Source organism: Rousettus aegyptiacus, unplaced genomic scaffold, assembly GCF_014176215.1.
Source record: "Rousettus aegyptiacus isolate mRouAeg1 unplaced genomic scaffold, mRouAeg1.p scaffold_m13_p_6, whole genome shotgun sequence".
Lineage (NCBI taxonomy): Eukaryota > Metazoa > Chordata > Mammalia > Chiroptera > Pteropodidae > Rousettus > Rousettus aegyptiacus.
In genome coordinates this window covers 37,176,412-37,193,967 of record NW_023416309.1, presented here as the reverse complement: position 1 = coordinate 37,193,967, position 17,556 = coordinate 37,176,412, and the positions used below count along the sequence as shown (strand labels likewise).

The window sequence follows — 17,556 nt, the reverse complement described above, 5'->3', positions numbered from 1 at the left end:
TAGTTTTCATTGTACAAATCTTTCTCTGCTTTGGTTAATTCCTAAGTATTTTATTCTTTTTGAGGCTATTGTAAATGGAATTGTTTTATTAATTTCCTTTTCATGTTTATTATATATCTAACCAATTTTTGAACATTGACTTTGTATATTGCTACTTTGATGAATTCATTATAATAATTGACTAAGAAATCCATAGGGCTTTATACATATAAGTTTATATCATCTGTGAACAGATAATTTAACTTCTTCCTTTCCAATTTGGGTGTCTTTTACTTATATTTCTTGCCTAGTTGCTCTTGCTCATTCTGGTTCCTTTTAATTTGTTTTTCATTCAATTTGTTTCTTCACTCATATCATAGCAGCCTAATTCTTCAAGGCCAGCAGCAGGGTCTCTCTAGTGTGTGCAAACAAGGTGAAGGTGAAGCCATGGTGTGGCTTCTGTCGTGTCTTGTTTGAAGGAAATTACTTATGATCTTGAGCTGTGCTTTATAGTTTTTCAAGTTAAAAATTAAACTATAGATATCATAATGTCTTTGTCATAAGATTCTTGTTAAAATGTTGTTATGAAAAACTTCAAATATAGAGAAAAGTACAAAGAGTAAAACAGTGAATACTCATATAATTCTCCCTCAAATTCAGCAAATGTTCAGTTTTATCTCTCTGTATTTAGTTATACTTTTTTTGTTGTTTGAACCACTGACAGTAAATTGCAGACATCATACTTTATCCAAAATACTTAATATGCATCTCCTAAAAATAAGAATATTCTAAAAAATCATAATACCATTATCACATCTAAGATAATTAGCAAGAATTTAATATCAGCTAATATTCAGTACAAATTCTGGTTTCTTCAATTGCCGTAAGAATGTATCTGATAGCTGTTAATTTTTTTAAAATCATAACCTAGTTGAGGTTTATGTATTGTTTTGATTATTATGTCACTTTTAATCTGGAACAACCATGCTTTTTCTTCATGTTATTGATTTGTTGAAGCATTCAGGCCAACTCTGTTATAAAATATTATACATTCTAAATTTGTCTTATTGTCTTCTCAAAGTCATTTAACTTGTTCCTCTGTCCCCCTCTATCTAGTTCCTGTAAACTGCAAGTTAGGTTTAGAGGCTTGATTAGATTCAGGTTAAGGAATTTTGGTAAAGGTACTTCATAGGTGTTGTTTGTGTGTATCATATTGCATCATATTGCATCACTTATGAGGCACAGAATTGTCTCTTAGTGATGCTAATTTTGCTAGCTGCCACATATCTCAATTATAAAGGCACATTTTTTTTTTTTCATTTTCAGCAGTGGGTAACCTGTGTAATATTATGATAATTTTAGCATCCATTGATAATCCTGCTGGAATCTATGATTGTATTAAGTATTAAAAATAGTGATTTTTAAATTCTGTTATTTAATCTTTATTAGCTCTTCAGAGAAGAGCTTTCCTTTTCTCTGTCTCATTCTCTCTTTTTTCTGAGTGTGTCTATAGACTCATGGATTTTTAGTTATTTAAAGTGTTCTTCAATTTCGGTACTAATTTTGATATTCAAATTGTCCCAGTTTGGCCAGTGAGTGTTCCTGTAAGCAGGGTCCTGCTGTGTCTTTTTGACAAGACTCCATTAATCTTTGAGTTTTTCCCCCCTCCTTCCCTCCCTCTCTTCTTTCTTCCCTTCCTCTTTCCCTCCTTCCCTCCCTCTTACACTCTCTCCCTCCTTCCCTTCCTTCTTTCATTTTTAATGACTGCATAGTACTACGTTGTATGGTTGTATAAAAATTCATTCCACCAGTCTGCTTAATAGACATTTGAGGCTGGGTCCAGTCTTTTGATTAGTTTTATCCAAGTGCGTTTTATATTTCTAAAGTTATATCTTCAGGATAGATTTGCAGAACTGAGACTTCTCAGTTAAAGGGTAAATGCAAATGTAATTTTCTTGGATGTTGCCAAAATTCTTCCATAGTACTTATGTTATTTTATACTTCTACTAGGACTGTGCAGGGTACTTGTCACAGGATTCTGGGCAATGTAGCAGTAAGCTAAATTCTTCCTTGTCTGTTGTTACTCCATAGTAATTCCAAATGGTATTTTCTATACAATGATTCTAAAATACTGCCACTTGTAATTTGTAAGAATTTTGGGGGTGGTTTTTGTCAATTATAAACATTACTAGATATCTATATTTTGTTTCTGGTTCATTGAGTACATACATACCATATTTGATTCTCAGAACTGCAACAACTATAGTGGTGTCTTCTCACAAATAGTTTCCTATCAGATTTATTGAGATTGTCTTTTTGGTGGAAGCTTTAGAATAGGGCATTTTGAAGATCTTTTGTTTTTCCAAAGTAATCTGCCGATCAGATCATTTTGAGAACCACTGTCTTTGTGTCTTGAAAGACTTTTAGATACTACCAATTATTCGGTTTTGGTTTTCTTTTATAACCTGTCCAGGCTCCTGCTTATGTTCGGGAATGCGCCAGATTGCACTATTTGGGCTCCAGAACTCAAGCATCAAAGGTAAGAAAAGGAAATAACTCTTAGCCCAAACAAGGAGGAAGTTAATTAAAATCAGTGAAGTTTTAAAACAAAGTCTGAAATTAAAGTAAAGCCATGGAAAATAAAATGTTTTTAATATTATAGTCCAAAATTATCTAGTCATTTTGAGATAAGGAAAAAGACTGAGAAGAAAGTTATATGTTGAAATAGAAATGCCCTGACATGTGGTCTTTATGTCTGCTTTCAGAGGTGTTCCACTGGTGGATGGTGTCCTCTGCATATGAGTGAAGGCATAGACTGTAGGCTTAAAGGTTTTTATAAAGCCTGTGTGCATTCTTACAGCATGTGATATAAACAATCTGTAAACAGCAAATGTAGTAAATATTTTATAAAAGTAATAAAAGTACAATTTTATGTAATGCATTTTTATTTCAGGTTCAGTAGTAAGGTGGCCCTATCAAATAGCTAAAAGACTTGAGACCAAATGAGCTTAGAAAGCAAATATGTGCTATTTGTTAACAAGATTATATATGATTACTTCGCTTTAAAAGTGAGAAGTTTAAAAAATTTTACAAGTACTTTTTGATGACTTCTCTTTAGTCTGTCTTGGTTAGAAACTTAAGCTATCGTTTTATACTATTTTTTCTGCTCCTGTTAGTTTCTACCTCTCATTTAGCAAGTACTCGGTATAACCAGGAAAACAGTTTTTGATTTCAACTAGTTTAACTGGGATGTGGTCTTAGAGTGTTGTTTTGTTCCACTACTACTGCCACGTAGTTGTCACATAATGTCATACATGGGAAAGAGAACCAGCTCTTGGCTCTAAGATGAGTGTATCACTTTAGTATCTAGAGTTTAAACTTATAACTTTAATTTTTTCTATTAAATGGGAATGGTGATACTTTTTCTGTTTATTTCATAGGGTAGCAGTGAAAATTGCATGAGGTTCAAAGATTCTTTGAAAACTGAACTCTTATGTAAATATAACTTTTGGTGGCAGTATTCTAAATGAATTTAGGTTCTCTGGGCAGGTCATGGAAGTGGGCTATTATTATAGTCTATAATTATAGGTTTCTTTTTGTCTGATAATAGCTTTTAGATTTTTCTCATTCCTGGGTATAAGAATATACCAGCTTCCCCACTCCTTCACCCTCTTTTTGTTCTAGGATTGTGGGAACCTGAAAACAAAAGCTAGTAGGGATATATTAATTTACTTTTCTTTTAAATTTTTCTCTAGGATGATCTTGATCTGACAGCTTCATGTCATACTAAGTCCTTCCAACTGGCAAAATCTTGGAAATGGAACCGGGCAGATACCTGCTCTCATCAGGAGGAGACCCAGCAGCGTACAGAAGAGGCACTAAGAGAGCTGTTTCAACATGTTCATAATATGCCAGAGTCAGCAAAGAAGAAACAGCTTATCAGACAGGTGGCTGAAGGCAGGGAAACAGTGATGGGGCTTTGGGAATGTGATCAGGGCTGTAGAATCACTAGGGAGTATTGTTACAAATCTCATTTAATTCTTCGCTCTTCTTGGCCCAAGCTTCAGCTCAGCCAAGAAAGCAAGCTTGTCTATGGAACTCTAGTGTGATCTCTGTTTTCCCGCCCCATTAGAGAAAGGAGTGGAGGCTTTTAGATTTCTAGAGTTAAACAGAGGGATCCAAGTGTACTTAGAGTTTCTCTAGTTTGGTCATGTACCAAGTTTCCTGAGCGAGAACCAGCAGTTACAATATATTGTTCCAAAGTTTAAGCCCTTCAGATTTTTTTTCGGCAAATAACTTAATCTTTCTGAATTTCAGTTTTCTTGTTTGTAAAATGGTAATCATAATGCCCATGTTTCATGGTTATAAAGATTAGATAGAATCTATGTAAAATGGCTGGCATAGTAAAAGTGGTAGCTCTGATTAGTGAGTTGTTTGCAATTAGATAACAGGGGCCTAGTCTGATACTAGAAATAAGAATTCTAGACAAAGTTTGTTTATTTTGGAGCTAAAGGAGGTCTCTCATTTCCCATTTTGAGACTCAAAGTGTAGCTTAAGTAAATCCGGATGACTTGGTTAGTTTCTTTCTCAAGAAATTAATTTTGTCTCAGTCCCTCTTGAATTTTAGCTGATCAGGCAAGGTCAGTCTCTTGACTATGTATTCAGTTGGGACTGTCTTGAGGGTAGGGTCTCTGTGTTTTTATTTTTTTATACCTAAGCTCAAGCATAGGGCCAAACATGAATAAGTGCTCAGAAAATGTTGAACCGAGTGATTCTTAACAATTGACAAAACTCTTTAAGAGAAGTTTTGTGTCACTCTCTTTGAAGTTACTTTGACATCTAGCAAATTGTGCTATGACTGGCATTTTGAAGGGTGTTAGCTGAGAATTATAGATTCAAAGCAGTGTAGTGATTTAATTCTTGGTAGAAATTAAGATAGCAATTCAGGTAGGACAAGTATAATGACTTACAAGAACACTGAGGGTTAAAGATAATACAAAGGAAAAAATCTTAACATTATTTTTGCACCTTTTTAGAAAAATAGGAAATTATAGAGAAGGATAAAAAGAAAACAAATCATTCAACTAGTGTTTAGATTTTGGCTATTTTTTTCAGACTTTTTCTTTGGGCATATTTTTACATAGTTATGATTATACCATATACTTTATTATTCCCTTTTCACAAAACATTACAGCATAAGCATTTTCTCAGGCATGCTTGTAAACTCTTTGCATACATTAAAAATACTACCCATTTCTTTTCAAAGAAACTAATTTTACTGTTTCCTAATTTTTTTTTTCACGATTATAAAAATAAATGAATACTCACTACAGAAACATTTAAACCTCCAGAAGAATGTAGAAAAGAAAATAAAAACCACCTGTAAGTCAGAGATAACCACCGATAACTTTTTGGAGTATTTCCTTCTGGTGTTTTTTTTTTTTTTTTCATGACTATGTATTTTACTTTTTTTTTTTTTTTGCTTAATTGAGATCATAATATATAGTTCATTTTTTATATCCCGCTCTTTTCATTTAAAATTATATCATGAACATTTTTCATGTCATTAAAAGCTGGTAAACATTTTAATCATTGCTTATATCTCATATATAACCTAATGTATATGCAGCTTGCCTTCTATTGTATGTATTGAGGAAATTGGGTCATTTTTTAATTTATACATTTTTGTTATAAGTATTTTCATTGCAGATTTTTTCTAGAAGTGGCATGACCAAAGAGTATGCATTTTTTTGTTGATACATCTACTAGGTCCCTTTTAACATATAGGTTCCCTCCCTTTCCTTCCCTCTAAAAAGTTACCAGTTTCTTTGAATAAACTTTTTAAATTTGAAATAATTTATATTTAGAAGAAAATTGCAAAGATAGTACAGAGAATTCCCACATCCCCTTCACCCAGTTCCTTCTAAAGTTCACATTGTCAAAACTAAGAAATTAACAGATGGTACATTGCTATTAACCCTACGGACTTTATTCAAACTTTACTAGTTTTTCTGTTCTGGGATCCAGTCCAGGATACCACACTGCGTTAAACACACACACACACACACACACACACACACACACACACACACACTCATACACACACTCATTCTTTCTCTTCCTCTTCCTGCAGTTTATTTGTGAAAGAAACCAGGTTGTCTCCTACAGTCTGAATTTTGCTGATTGCATCCCTATGGTGTTATTTAAGATATTCCTCAGTCCTCTATATTTACTATAAACTGGTTGTTAGATCTAATTCTGGAAGCATTGTCCGATTCCAATTTGTGTTGTGTGTGTGTGTGTGTGTGCACTATTTAACTTAATTAGCCCTCAGACTAACATAATACATTTTGACTTGTTTTTGGCAGCATTATTTCTGCCTTTGTGATTTGCTTGCCAACCTACTATTCCATATGTGCACAGACTCACTTCTTCCTGGACTTTTCTGGTTATTTATACTTAGCTATTCCATTGGTTGTCACAGAATGCTATCTCTTGATGGGAGAATATTAACAAAATGTTCTCTCTGTTTTGTTTTAGTTTAATAAGCAATCTGTGACCCAGACACCAGGGCGAGAACCTTCTACTCCCCGAGTACAGAAGAGGGCCCGTTCACGTTCCTTCAGTGGCCTTATTAAGGTAGGTATGCTGTGCTGTTGTTTTCAGCATCAACTGTGAGAAGATTGAACAGTTTGGCTTTTCTTATGCATGAACAGTTTTTTTCCATTCTTTGGGATCATTTGTAATGGGAAATGGATAGAATTTGGAAAAGCTTTTATTTTTCAAAGCATGTTTGCTGTTTTTCAAAGCATGTTTGCTGTTTTTCAAACCAAAGAAGGGGCTCCATCATGGTAGAAGTGAGGAATAAAAGATATAAAGGTCCATCTTCCTCTTCCGGGGCTGAGAATAGGGTCCTTATTCCTGAGCTGTTTAGAGAGTCCTTTTTGCTTCATGACCTGCTTTGTGCTACACGCTTCATTATGCAATTTGCTAACGTTTAGAGAAATGAGAAGTTTGACAGTCTAGGAAAATTGTTGAAAAATGGTTAGAAAACTAGTGAGTTTTAGGTAACTCAGATTTTTGTGAGCTTAGTACTTTGATCATTTGTGTTCTCTTCCTTTGTATTAAATTTGTTAAAAGTCTTGTTTTAAAACAAATACAGTATACAGTTAGGTGCTGTCGCTGCCATCACGATGTTTGTAGATTCAATTTACCAGTCTTCATGGACGATTTGAACTTGTAGTTAAGGAATATTGTCATCAGGTGGCAGTAGATAACCTGATTATAGGGTTCAAATTTCTAGGCATAAAAAAACTAAGGCTAGATTCTGGTTAACTTGGAGAAAGATTTGCACTATTCTGTATTCTACTGGTTTCCTTTTTAAAGTAGTTTTAACATTATTGAAATTTATAAATCCAGCAACATTAAGGAGCTCTTTGCTTAGAATTTATATATACATGTATATGTGTGTATATATATATTTAAGCTGTAGTTATTAGCAGTTGCAACTTCATCTAACTCTAATTTTGATGGTTAATATCATTAATAGAAGTTTAAAATTCACTCTCAATCCTGATCCATTGGGGCGTATGGGATATTAGGTTTGTTTGACATTAAAATTTCCATTGCTATTAATAAAGTGAAAAGGCAACAAAGAGAATGGGAGAAAATATTCGTAAAACATATCTGATTAAGGGCTAATATCCAGAATATAAAAAATAACTTACAGTAGGAAAAACTCCAAAGAACCAACTCAAAACCCAATTAAAAAATAATCAAAAGACTTAAATCAACATTTCTAGGAAGAAGACATACAAATGGCCAATGAACACATGAAAAGATGCTCAGTATCATTTATCATTAGAGAAATGCTAATCAAAACCATAATGAAATACCAATTTACTGACTAGGGTGGCTACTCTCACACACACACAAAAAAGTTTTGGTGAGGATGTGGAGAAATTAGAACCCTTGTGCATTGTTGGTGGGGATGAAAAATGGTATAACTACTATGGAAAACAGTATGGCAGTTCCTCAGAAAATTAGAAATAGAATTACTGTATGATCCAGCAATTCTGTTTCTGAGTATATAACCCTCAGAGACACGAACATATATTTTTACACCCATGTCTGTAGCAGTATTATTTACAATAGTCAAAAGGTAGAAGCCACTCAAGTGTTCACTGGTGGATAAAAAGCAATGTGGCATATACAACTTTGAAAAGGAAGGAAATTCTGACACATGCTGCAACATGGATGAACCTTGAAAACAATATGCTAAGTGTAATAAGCCAGACACAAATGAACAAATTTCGTATTATTTCACTTATATGAGGTACCTAGACTAGTCAGATTCATAGAGAAAGTGAAATGGTTGTCAGGAATTAGGAGTGGGGGGCGGGGATTGGAATTATTGTTTATTGAGTGCAGCGTTTCTGTTTGGGGAGATAAAGTTCTGCAGATGAAAGGTGGTGATGGTTACACAACAATGTGACTACTTAATGCTACTGAACTGTACACTTAAAAATGGTAAAATGGCAAATTTTATGTTTGTATATTTTATCACAATTGAAACAAAATTCCCTCTGCTGGAACCCTAGAGGTACATTTACCTGCTTAGATGTGGCAAGTAAAATGAATGTCCTTGGTTCATTTTACTTGGAAGTCTGTCATTCCCTCTGACTTCCCTGTCATAGAGGTGATTGATGACAAGAAAAGTTATAGTCAAAGACATGTTTATGTGTTACTTAAATCAATGTTTCTTTAACTGAAGTTAGATGGGTATTGTTTTCTCTTCATAGTGAGCTCTTCTGCATTTGGTTGTAGATATATTGCTAATTGTTGCTTGAAATGTAAATATATAGTCTTCTCTTGTGAGATGCCTACTTCTTTACTGAGAGAGAATTTAGAACTTTAGAGTTATAAAAGAGCTTATAATTCTATCAGGATAAAACAGGACAACAATTTTAAACACAATGTTAGCAAGTTTTATAAAACAGAGGATAAACTGTTTTCATTATAAATGAAGAGGTTTTTGAGCTCATAATAGATGTAGGTTTCTGCTCAATAGTAATAGAGTAATAAAATGTCTTTTGAAAAGTTGATTGGAGGTTTTATAGCCAGTCCTGTGGCTTCTGACATCCCTAATTTAGCTTACTCTGAGGTGATAACTGATTTCTGAAAGGAATCATTTAATGTGCTAGTCTTATTTTTCTGGCATTTCTGTGTTTTAGCTATCTTGCTATTTTATTTTGATCTTCTCTCTCTTTTTTTGGCTAGACTTTTTTCCTCTAAAATTTCTCTCATGTAAATAATTTATTATATTGCAATATTCTGAATATTGCTACTAATATTTACATCGTAGAGTTTAATGTTTTAGTTTTGATATGTTCTGTTTTTGGAATTCAAATTTATTCTCTAAGGATAAAAAAGAGATTTCTCCAAACATGGTAGAATTGTCACTGTCAGCTGTTACAGTAGGTTACATCAGCTTCTAAGCTGTTAAGAAATGAAAGGGCTTTTAGTCTTGCTCCGAATGTCAGTATAGTCATGTGACCCTCTTAAGAAGGCCTGTACCCTCTTGCGATGATATTAGAAACTCTTACAGAATTTCTCCAAATTTTCCAGTCTCCTGTGAGGACGTGATAGGGAAGCAAAATCTTAGAATGGACCTAGTGTAAGTATCTGTTAGTTGGGAGGAAAGGAAGGATCTCTTAAGAGCTGCCAGAGACAACATACATGTCTGTGAGTAAAAAATTGTACAGTTAGATAATTGGCATTTCTTTTAAGGTCTCAGAAGCACACTGTCTTTGCCTGTATTAGCTAGTTTAAATCAACTATAAATGTTGTTCTAACATCTTGGCCCTTTTTAAATGTAGAGAAAAAGTGGTTACCTGAAGAAGGCAATGATTTCAGGTTTTTTTTTTTTCCTGGTGACATACTTTGGCCTCCCTTGTATAAGATGGCTTGGGAGAATTTAGGTGAATGCTGAGATTTTTTTAACCTAAGAAACTGTAGTTTTGAAGGCCAGAAGAGCTATAATATAGATAGATAATAGATGTTTATAAATTAAATATTTTCTCTTTTTAAATCAGCGGAAGGTCCTGGGAAACCAGATGGTGTCAGAAAAGAAAAATAAGACCCCTTCTCCGGAATCTCCAGCCATGGGTGAATTGAAGGGAGCCAGCAAAGAAAATCTGAACTTAGTAAGATACTGTTCTTTGTACTTTCTATTTGTATGTGTACATTTTTAGAAAGGAGAATAGATATACTGTTATCTGTCTTAGTGTGTCACTCTGGACTATTCAACTATGCTTTTTTCTCAATTAATCCTTTCATTTATGCTGTCATCTTTCTATAGGTTTTCATTGATTCATTCAACAAACACATTTTGAGTTCAAGGAGGATATAGCCAGTCATAAGCAGAGAAGACAAATACAGTGAAATAGCCCCAGGAACATAGTGCTGGAGGGAGCAGTTCTTACTGGGAGACTCCAGAGGGTGGGTAATATTTGAGCCAGGCCTACCTGGCAATGCATTACCTGTGGAGTAGTTCTTCAGGGTATCCCAGGCATAGTTATTTCATTAAGCCAGGAATAAAATCAGTTAAGATTAATGATATAAATACATCAGTAAAAGTCTTCACATTGAAATTTAACTAGTAAATAATTCCTCTGTTAGTAAAGTCTATCTCTAGAAACAACATTAGGACATTTAAGCCACTGTAAAATTTTCTTGTTACAGCTATGTTCTGGCTCTCCAGCTGTCACGATGATACCAACAAGATTGAAATGGTCTGAGGGGAAGAAGGAGGGGAAAAAAGGTACTAATTGTACTTATTCTGTGTTCTTACTGAATGTAGATCCTTTCTGCATCTAGTCAGTCAGTAGCATTTTTTGAATTCCCAGTGTAGTATGGTTGTAGTCAGCAGTGATATAAAAATCACAAGACTGGGTCCTGGTCCTTGTGTTCATTTAGCAGATAGTTATTGAGCACCTACTTAGCACTGTCCCAGGTGCTAAGGGATGGAACTGTGAACACAGACCTACATTGTCCCTGCATTCCTGGACAGATGGGACACATGTGAGAAATGTCTTCAGAATACTTGTTAAGCAATTAAAAGCAAGTGTAAACCACTTTGTGAGACCAAATACAGAAGTGCTGAGAATATGCTCAGTAAACGTGGAATAGTTATGCTCCTTTTCTTTGTACACTTTAGCTTTGTTTATTCACTGAAGCTTTTCACATAAATAACTCATATGAAGGACCCTGGAAATCGTGTACAAGATGTTTTTGAAGATATTTAAGGCAAAAAGGAATATTTAGTGCTGGGACTGCTGGTTCTTTAAGCTCTTCTGGTAAAAGGCAGGAGCTGCTTTGCTTTCCTCTGAAGAACCATGTGGTTTATAGGAAAGACTAGGGGTTTTGTAGTTAGACCTGATTTGAGTCATCATTCCTCTGGCCTGAGAAAACTGTTCATTCTCTCCGAGCTCGTGTTTCCTCTGAAAATGAGGATGGTACTTATATCTACTTTAGAGATTTCGTATGAGGCTCAATTGAAATAATGTTTTGGAAGCACATCGTGATTGTTAAAACATTAACAAGTGGTCATAATTGTAACTAAAGGAAACTGGATGAGAGTTGGTCTTGTTTTATTAGGCTCATGCAACAACTGAAGTGATCTCTGATTTGACATGATCATTTTAGCACTGAGACATGAACATAATTACTGTTTGAGATATCAGCAATAGAAAGCAAACAAAAGCTTAATTTTTATACTTTTCTAGAAAGTTAGATTTCAATACAGTATGTTTACTTATCCTTGAATAATTATCTCAATTCTTCTTTCCACCCTACTTCTGATTTCTAGGCTGGGCTGTCTGATTGATGCAAGTTCGTTGTTTGAGTTACGTGTGTCTAAATATTTTACTTTTATATCCATAAGTCAAAACCAAGCCTAAGGTATTTTTGAAGGATACATTGTTTTATATAAATTATACCTTTTGTTGCTTTCATTTTTAAAGATAATCGAGAAATAATAATCCTTTCAATATTGACAACCCTATTTTCAGAAGAAATACATTAAAAAAATAAGCCAGTTTAATATATAATATTTTACCAAGGAGTTTTAGAGGAGGGATGCTTGGCCTGTTAACTGCAGACTTCATAAAACTCTAATAAAGTTCTGGTATTGTTGATATAATTTTATGTGTAGGCACATATGTGCATTTTTCTGGAGGAGGGAAGATACATATTTTTTATTAGATTCTCAAAAATGTTAGTGATTCAGAAAAGCGCAGGCCCACAGATAATGAATGACCTTTCACTGGATTAGGCAGTGGCATTTTTATTTTACTTTCTTCCTGGTCACTCCCTCTATCTTGCAGTGCTTTCCTTGGCTGTCATGATGTTATACTATCTTGTTCTCCTTCTTACTCTTTAATTTTTTTTCGATCTCTGCAGTGACTTACTGTCATCTGCCTATACCTCGGCCTCTTTGTGTTTTCAGCCATCTACTTTAAGTTCTTTGCTCATTTCTGCTCTTACTTTCCCCGTCTTAGCAGCTTGGTCTGCTTCTATAGCTCAGTCCAGTTCTCTGTATATTAACTGCATCTAAGCCTGCATCTCCAGATCCGAACTCTCTTCAGCCTCCAAGCCCGCAAGTTTAATTTCTTGCCATCTATTTCTTTTACACAATGAATACAACCCTAGATTTTTTTATGGTAACTTTATAAAAGAAATATTTTTTGAAGACGATAATGCAATTATTATCATCATCAATAGTATAGTCCCCAAAGACATTTATTTAGCACAGGATTTCTCAGCCTGACACTAATGACATTTTGGGTCTGATAATTCTTTGTCGTGGGGAGCTGTCCTGTGTATTGTATGTTTAGCAGCATCCCTGATCTCTACCCACTAGGTACCAGTAGCACCCTTCTTCCAGTTGCGACAACCAAAAATGCCTTCAGATTTTGCCAAATGGGAAGAGGGGGCAAAATCACCCCAGATGAAAACTGCTGATTTAGCACCTACTTATTGGCATTCATTTCAGCAGTCAGAGTCTTACCCATTCTTCAGAGTCCAGCTGAAACCCCACCTCCTCATTGAAACTTTCTTTGGCTAACCCAGCCAGACATACATTTTCCTTTGAATTCTTACTGACACTATGAAAATTTTGACACTTAATATGATTTATCGTAGTTATTTACTTCGTATGTGTTGTGTTATCAATGTAACCAGTTTCTCTTCTGGAAGACAAAGGCCAGACTAAAGAATATGCTTGTGGCCTCCTGTCTTCTATTGTCTTCTCCCAAAAATGACAGTGCCTTGTATCTAGTGGGTATTTAGTAAACATTTTCTGGTGAAAGGCATACTGGTAGTGTTTTGTGCTGGTCTTAGCCTATCAATAACCAATGTGGTGGTTGGATTGGCCATTGTAGTTCTTTTTATGATTGTTAGGTGCCGTTCAGCAGTAAGTATCAGGAAACTTGGGAAAAAATGAAGATTATTTACTTGCAAGACGTGGAAATTACACAGCACACCTGGGGCCACATAGTGAGGTTGTGGGTAGAGGGAATACACGGGCCTAGGGTTCCGGTTTGATTGGGGCCTAGGATTTCATGGGCTCACTTTTTATTGGTGAATTTAAAACATAAAAGTGGGAATTTAAAGGGAAGAGAAAAAAACAAGTGGCTCAAACGGTCAGTTATTGAAATAGGATCCTCAGCGGAGAGGTGGCCTAGCTTTTTATCTAGTCTATTTGATCTTCGAAGTGGTTGCCTCTTGACAATCAAAGCTTAAGTCAGCCACTTGCATTACAAAAAAGAAAAGGGTTTATACTACAGGTGGTAAGAACCTGAACTCTGTATTCTGTTAGACTTGGGTTCCACTCCCAGGTTCACTGCTTAATAGCCTTATAAATCTGGTGGCAAATTAGCTTGTGTAGGCTTCAGATTCTTCAGCTGTAAAATGGCAAGCACATCACCTCCTCCACCGATTTTTGTGAAGATAAATGAGAATGTACATCAAGAAGTTAGAGCAGTGCCTGGCACAAAATAGGCACTTAGTTAACTGGTAGCCATTTTGCCATTAAGATGATGTAATGAACTGCGATTAGAGCAGGTGGACAAAATGAGGTTTACTTGATAAAGATTCATCAGTTCTCATTTAAACTCTTAACCCTCAGTTTATAGAAAATATTAAATATAGATTCTCTAGCTTTTAGGTGGACTGTTTGGAAAAAATATTCATAATTGTGCTTAATGCTCTTGTTTCTCTTTCATCCTAGGATTCCTCTGAAGGATCCAGAGCTCTGGCGTCCACTCAGAATTTTCTATTTAGTGGGCCGGGTGTTGTGATCGCTCACAGAGAAGCTTGGACTTGCAGCTTGCTGCTGCATTTTGCGTTGTGAAAGTTAATTAATCCCATGACCTAACCGATACCTCTAACCCTACTCACTGGACGATTTCTGCAGACTCTGCCCTCTGAACCAGTGCTAGCGGCACGCTCTTTCTCTCCCTCCTTTAACGTTATGGGGAAACCACTAACCAACAACCAGCTTTCACGGCACAGTCAGTGGGCAGGATCAGGCAGACGCCAGTGCTCATTCCATGCATTTGTTGAAACAAATTCTGTTTTTTAAAAATGTGAGATTTGTGCTCAACTGCCAATGATTTTTTTTTAAAGTACTATCAATCCTAGTGGATTGATGTCTTTTTTTAACTGGTATTTTCTCTGTTTTGTAGTGTTGGATATTTTTGTTGTCATTTCTCGTTTATTTGTTGTTTGCTTATTTTTTAAAGCCTTTTTTTTTTTGATAGGCACTCTAAATGGGCCTAAGCCAGATGTCTTTCCTCTCTTTTTCATCTTCAACTTTGGGAAAGCTCTTTAGAGCATGAGGCTGTATTCCTCATTACTTTATTTGTGTTCAAGGAATTTATAGTTTTCCTGGAAATCTTTCATTATTTCTTGGGCCTGAGATGGCAAGGTGTTTGTCCTAAAGTATTGAAAAAAGAGAATTCAGAATGATACACTATTTTAACAAATGTTATTAAACCGCGTTCTCCTCTCTCTCCCTCTCTTCCCCTTTTCTCACTGATGATGAATAATTGGTTGCTGAGCTCTTTTCCTTCATTCAATTTCTTCTTGCCTAAAACATCTCTGGCGCCAATGTGGTGCCAATACTTCTGTGCCACCTTGACTCACTGTAACTCAAGGAAAGTCACCGACAGCTTAATAGAGGTGTGCTGAAATAACTGTATGTGGTGGAAGCTCTGGAGTATGACTAGGAGGGCGCTGGCTGGCTTTATGTCCAGGACAACTCCTTAGGGGTAGGATTATGTCGCATCCTCCTAAGGGATCAGGTTGCAGGCTAGACCGTCTCCTGAGAGCCAGCTAGAATCAGAGGAAGGGAGTGAGCATCAGTCTCTGCAGGGCTTAGAGAATTTAAAGGAGAGAGTGTTCTCATTTGGAAGTAGTGTGGTTTATCACCAATGTTCAAGGAGCTATTCTGCCCCTGTCCTTATTAGAATGGGCATGGGGAAAAGTTTGGAGATGCAGCTGGCGTTTTGGGTTGAGATGTTCACATGTGTTTGAGGTGAGCAATGGCATAACTCTGATCTCGTGTAAATACTCACTGCTCAGGAAGCAAGTGGCGTGTGGCAGGTGGGAATGTTCAGTCTGTGCCTGTTTCTGAAGCTGTGCAACCGTTCTCACCCTGTGTGCTGGAGCTGAGTCAGGCCTTACCCAGCAAAGTATGGTTTGCCAACCTGTTTTTAAATTATTGAAAATACTGCATTTTTGCTGAAATAAAAGATGATTCTGGGGAGCAATGGATGGTTTGATGTCTGGGTGTCAGTCCTCTCTTTCATACTTTCTGTTTCTTTTGCTGCTGTAACAGCAATAGTGAAGGAAAAAAACTTTGGCCTTCCAACTTGATAGATTGTGAACCATAGCTGGATAGGAGTATAAAACTGTTTAGAAGCCCTTTTCTCTAGAGCAGTTTTATGTCATTCTTAAAAATGCTTGTTAGCAATTCATTTGCGTAGGTTTCCATTTGTCTTTTTTTCCTTATTGAGAAAAAATTAAATTCCTTGTACCAGCTATCAGTGAATTCAAATAGAAGCCCCTTTTGGTATGACCAGACTGAAGTGTGTTCTTCCTCCACTCCATACTTTCTTTCTTTGTTCATCTGAGTGTTTCATTCCGGAGTCATGTGGTGTGTTAAACATGGTCTGGCCTCAGGTAGAGGGAGCAGAGCAGTGACCTGATACCTCCTTGTCATCGAGTTCCTTCTGCGGTTCTATGTAAGGGAGGTACCTGAGATTTAGGAGACTCTCATGATTGGATGGAACTGGTAACCCCTGGTAGTGTCATTGGACTGAGGTGGTGAGAAGCGTATTCATATGCACATGCTTTTATGTAGCCTGCCTGTGGGCAGTTTATGCATGTTTTTGGGTATGTGTTTTTCATGTAAGTTATTTATTAAATATGCTTTCCCTTGCTTTAAGGGTATGATAGGTCATTTTTTTTTTTTTTTTTAAACAGAAGCTGTGATGCAGTTTCGAGAAATAAATAATATAATATAACTTTCTGCCTTGTAATATATAACTGTTCTAATCCTGTGGAATCTTTGGAGAACTCAAAGACAAAAACCCTTTTCATATGTCACAGGAGGGCACTGTCTCCCTTCTGACTTGGTGGGCGGGTATTTTTGAGCCAGTATTTAACAATTTTTAAACTCTGTCTGATATTTTTTCAGTGTTTTGTTATGTTTACTTTTCATGTTGAAACAATCTCTTTGGAAATGCCTCTTCTTCTGGATTTTAAAATTTTATTTCTTTCTAGGGTCAGTTGCGATGGGTTTGGGGCAGTGTGTTTGTGCCAGATGACACAAGCATAAAAACACAGACCACCTCCTTGATTCACATCTGTGCTAGTCGAGTTACACTGGGTGAATCAGTGAAAACCTTAGGCACTGGGGTTTCTAACCTTTTACCATGAGGGACTATTGCACTGGGACCAATGAATCTGGTTTGGAAAACTCCACTGCAGCAGTGAGAGGATTAGGAGATACTGATTATATCTGAGTGCCAAACGTATTAAAGCAGGTGGAACTTAATGAATCATAATTGAAACCACAATTGATCCCTCACCAGCTCTTTGCCTTGAATGTCCTTCCAGAGTCGGTCAGCAGTGACAAGGGAGTACTGTTGGGGAATGGCGTCGTGCAGGGCTATTGACTGTGATGACCACTGGGTGTTCCAGAGGTGGCTGTTTTGTTGCCCTGTAAGGAAGACAATAGATCCCAGAGTGTCAGAGCAGAGTCATTCTTTTTTCCCGAATAGCAATATTTCTGCTCAGCTTCCCTCGCAGAGCCTATATTAGGACATGGTTTAAAATACTGTCTTCCAGGAGAACCTGTGGTCACTGGGGCTGTGCCCACAGTGACCAGCTGTATGACCACACATAACTAAGAGGCCATCTTTGGGAATGGACTTCTGTAGACTGTCTTACTTCCTATAGGGCCTCACACAGATGCTTGAAGCTAAGCTGGAGGCTCTCATTCTGAAGTCA

The 17,556-nt window shown here is 36.2% G+C and overlaps 1 protein-coding gene across 3 annotated transcripts in view; it reads left to right on the top strand.

Moving 5' to 3' along the window:
- Positions 1 to 16,790, top strand: part of ARHGAP19 (Rho GTPase activating protein 19) — a 59,196-nt gene extending 42,406 nt beyond the window's left edge. For 2 of the 3 annotated variants that reach the window (XM_016164205.2, XM_016164203.2), the window contains exons 7-12: positions 2,453 to 2,518; positions 3,735 to 3,926; positions 6,520 to 6,618; positions 10,074 to 10,184; positions 10,723 to 10,801; positions 14,270 to 16,790. In XM_016164205.2, coding sequence (XP_016019691.2) covers positions 2,453 to 2,518; positions 3,735 to 3,926; positions 6,520 to 6,618; positions 10,074 to 10,184; positions 10,723 to 10,801; positions 14,270 to 14,280 — 558 coding nt within the window. In that variant the 3' untranslated portion in view covers positions 14,281 to 16,790. Of the gene's footprint in view, positions 1 to 2,452; positions 2,519 to 3,734; positions 3,927 to 6,519; positions 6,619 to 10,073; positions 10,185 to 10,339; positions 10,480 to 10,722; positions 10,802 to 14,269 lie in introns of all 3 variants that reach the window. The other variant, XR_001599310.2, reaches the window with a different exon arrangement.
- Positions 16,791 to 17,556: the final 766 nt, after the last annotated feature.